Source organism: Mytilus galloprovincialis, chromosome 2 (assembly GCF_965363235.1).
Source record: "Mytilus galloprovincialis chromosome 2, xbMytGall1.hap1.1, whole genome shotgun sequence".
In the NCBI taxonomy this organism is placed as follows: Eukaryota; Metazoa; Mollusca; class Bivalvia; order Mytilida; family Mytilidae; genus Mytilus; species Mytilus galloprovincialis.
In genome coordinates, this window is record NC_134839.1 from 94,851,283 (window position 1) to 94,855,585 (window position 4,303).

The 4,303-nt window shown below is 34.0% G+C and overlaps 1 protein-coding gene across 1 annotated transcript; it reads left to right on the top strand.

The window, feature by feature from the left end:
• The first annotated feature begins 1,957 nt into the window (after positions 1-1,957).
• LOC143062460 (uncharacterized) lies at positions 1,958-4,080 on the top strand. Its single transcript, XM_076234153.1, has 2 exons — positions 1,958-2,626; positions 3,207-4,080. Exons 1-2 carry the CDS (start codon positions 2,113-2,115, stop codon positions 4,034-4,036), a joined length of 1,344 nt encoding a protein of 447 aa, XP_076090268.1. The 5' UTR covers positions 1,958-2,112; the 3' UTR covers positions 4,037-4,080.
• Positions 4,081-4,303: the final 223 nt, after the last annotated feature.

Genomic DNA, 4,303 nt, shown 5'->3' on the forward strand with positions numbered 1-4,303 from the left:
AACTATTTTAAGAATATACGATGCTACTGGACATAAAAAAAATGTCGTTTCTGCATGGAGAATTGAACTTGATATCAAAGAATACAAAACTGGCTCTTTTTTTGTAGATGAAACTAGATAGCTGACATGGTTTAAATTAAAGTAAGACCACAAAATTCCCGGTATCAAATCATCTTTAAAAAAAGTCAATTTATTGCTATATGACCTTTTACATTGAAGGATTAAACTTGCATGAAGTCGTGTTTAGACTCTTAAACAGAAAAAAAGAATATGGAGTAAACGTGCACAGGACCTTATCTCACACGAAGTCAATGCATAGAAAAAATACAAATGATCAATGGCCAAAGTTTTTTGCCCCTATTCTTCATCTTGATAGATGATGGAGGGTCTTCAACAATAAAAGAATCATTAATAACATAAAACAAGGTCAAGATGGTCCTTAGTGTCGACTTAAGCAGTACTAGTACTTAAAATATAATACTGCACTGTCACTCTATTTCAATCTAGCCATAAAAAAATCACCAAAGTCTGAATTAAGCACAATACAAGACAAGACAAGAACAGACAGACATAATGATTATGAGAATTTCGGTTTTTGCTTTATTCTACATATCGGTCTACTTTTAATGTTGTCCCCGTAAAACCTAAAAGTCTTAAATTACAATGAGTTTTTGCTTTGAGACAAGAATATTGTCAAAAGAAATAGCTTAAAATTAATTGCGTATCAATGTAAGTAAGAGTCCGGGAAACGCTCAGAATGCACGATCTTGCGTTATTTTTCTCAGAGCTTCTGGGGGCCTTGAGCGGCCCGGAGACCCCACGCAAATTTTTTTTCACCTCGCTACGCTCGGCGAATATATTTTGCCTCAATATTATAAGAGGCTAGTTACGGCCCTGGATGACGTATGGTTGTTAACATATACTTCCTTATTTGTCCATTGACAAACAAACCACATCATCTTTTTATATAGGTATTGTATATTTTACACCGTATTTTGGTGATCATGCAAAAGGATCATAATCCCAAAATCGTAAACATATTTTATAAGGAGACAAGAGTGGCTCCTTTGACGGGTCAATAAATAAGATTACAGTTAATTTAAAATATTGATAATCGATAACAGCGTTTAATTCATCTTAAATCGGTATTTTTTTTCAAAATGATAGTATTTAAAGCAGATTCACAACAGTGTCAATTTCAAGAAAACAGATAACAGCTAATTAGTCAATAACAATTAACAGTCAATGATCTTGAATATTTGCCACTTTTAACTGAAATATATAGGCACAGAACCAGGACCGTTTTCTTAATCACCAGCACATCGTCAGGACAATTTCGTTTGGCGAATTTGCACGAATTATGCAATAAAAAAATTGTTATATTCTTTACATTGTACTTCTGACGTATCAGAGAAAAAGTAAGCAACAAAACGGTTGTTTTATTGCCGTTCTGATACAATGTAAACAAACCCACCAGCACATAATCAGGACCCACTAGCACCCGTCAGAACCGAATCACCAGCACAGAACGTTCTCTCGCAGGACAACCTTAAGTTCAAGTTGGTGATTAGAAAATGGATTAAGAAACTGAACAGAGTATTTTTTTCTTTTCTTGTGTTTGTGTTATACGAATAAAGCGAATTCAGTTTTTACAAATTTGATAAAATGTTAATAGTTGAGAATGTTTGAAAAAAAAATCAGTAACTTTTTTCCTTTTCACAGAATTTGATGTTTTTAAGACTTCAGAAATATTTAAGAAATGACATATGTATTCCCTTTCTGTATATTTTCTGTATAGTAAAGTGCAATAATTTACCCTCAAAGTACATATATAGACCCCGAAAGAGTGATGAAAGGGAAATATGATACTATAAGGAATATGATACAACACCCAACCGGTAGAATTTTAGTCATTTGTATAAAATATATAACTTTTGTTTTGTAGACTCTTGCTTAGATGTGTATTTAACACAAAAAAGTCATGGCCACCCTACAAATGGAACTTACTTTTTAAAAAATGACAGACAAGACACTTTCAAAGCCTACTGCGCTTTTGGTAAAGAAAATGGCTACACGTTTATTCGGAATACAGCAAATTTCCCCGGTATTGATATGAGTAGATTGAATCCGAACGGATCGTTTGCATTACTGCGACTCCTAAATATTGATGGATCGCAATGGGAAACCAGGTTGGAACAATTGTCGAGTTACAAAAATCAATCTCTTGGATATTTTTATGACAGCTATCCTGGTTATAATCAACCGAAGAGAGTTGGTTCTAACGTTCATTTTATCTATCTTGGACTTTTGCCCGTTTCTATGGCTAGAAATAACAACACACAAGGTTACAGGGCCAATGGCAAGGATTTTGCATTTCAAAATTGTGACCGTAAACCAAATAGTTATTTTGCTTTTTATTTTAACTTACACAGTGATCCATACCCTGGTTGTATGCAAAATAATTTCACAACAGGTTGGAAAGACACATCTGTTAAATTACAAAAAACTCATTACATGCCTGGTTATTATTATTTCCCGTTTTTAATGCACATGGGAGGCTGTGGTGGATTAGGTTCGCCTCGACAAAGTTTTAATGATTCGTTGGCAGCCGTAGGCATTCCTTTTAGTAAGTAGAAATAGCACATTTATATGAAGGGGATGACCATTTGATTATCGATAGGGGACGTGCAAAGTTTACGTGGACGTACTCGGTAGACTTTTTTTTCGATTTTATACACATATATAATCTGTATTATGTGATGCAAAATATTCGTTTTTATTCGTCTTGGACAGGATTGTTTATTTTTCGGGTCTTACCAGGCCATCTCCCCAGAAAATCAAATGGTCATCCCTAAGATAAAGTTTACTTACTCTTTTTATCAATGTCACCAAATAGTCAGTTTTGACTTTAAAAAAAAGTTGACTCTTTATGAAAAACCGTTTTATCATAAAATCTCTGTTATCTCAAATTCAAATTTCTGTTCCAATTGGTAGTTTTGCATATATACTTCTGATATAATATAAATTCTTAAAAATATTTTTTTTGTCGGTCCAATTAACATTACGATATAGAAATTTGACTCTTTGTCTGTAGAATTATGCTGCTTTCATTAACATTACATGATAAGTCTTTTTAAAAGTTTTGATTTGGACATCTAGCGTATGTCAATTACACATCTTTAAAAGTTATAAGATTTTTTTTTTAGATATTCCTATCCCTGCTACATCACAACATGTCAGACCTTCAACAAAACAGTCCACCAAGCCTGTGGCATCCAGTCAATTCTCGGTATTAACAACTATACAACCAATTACATCAAATCACGTGAGAACCAGTCAATTGACTTTATTTCCTCCAACTATACAACCCGTTACATCAAATCTCGTAACAACCAGTCGATCGTCTGTATTTTCAACCATTCAACCAATTACACCAAAGCACGTGACAACCAGTCTACCTTCTGTATTTTCGGCTATACAACCGGTTACATCAAAGCACGTGACAACCAGTCGACCTACTGTATTTTCGGCTATACAACCGGTTACATCAAATCACATGACAACCAGTCAATCGTCTGTATTACCAACTATACAACCCGTTTCTTCGAATCTTGTAACAACCAGTCGATCGTCTGTATTTTCAACCATACAACCAATTATATCAAATCTCGTGACAACCGGTCGATCGTCCGTATTTTCAACTATACAATCTGTAACATCAAATATCGTGACAACCAGTCAATGGAACCCATCTAAAAGATGTCTGTGTTCTTGCGCTAATATAAGCCAATTCAAAGGAAAACATCTTACAAAAGAACATCTTAAAGAGGAACTCAAACAGGAACTGCAGAAATTACGCGATAGTATAAAAATCCAAAAGAACAGTACATCTGCTGCAATACGCTCCCTTATATCAATAAACAACGACAAACGGACATCTTCCACAGGAATTGGAGTGTCTGCTATCATTTTAATAGTATTGCCATTTATACTAATAGTAGCTGCTGACTGCAGCAAAATCATGTATCGAAAATAAGTCAGGCATTTCATTTATTTCATAAACATAGCTGATCGTTACTATACCGGTATATTATCTAGTTACTGATTAGTGCTTACTAACTCTTGAATTAAACTTGACATACACTGAGCAGTTAAGTCTGTCTCATTTTGGTTGATAAACATAATATACCTCTAATTCTTGAATTAATTATATATGTTAATGAGTTACAACACATCTTAAACCATTAAAAAAAATAAGAACGGAAATGGGGAATGTGTCAAAGAGACAACAACCCGACAAAAG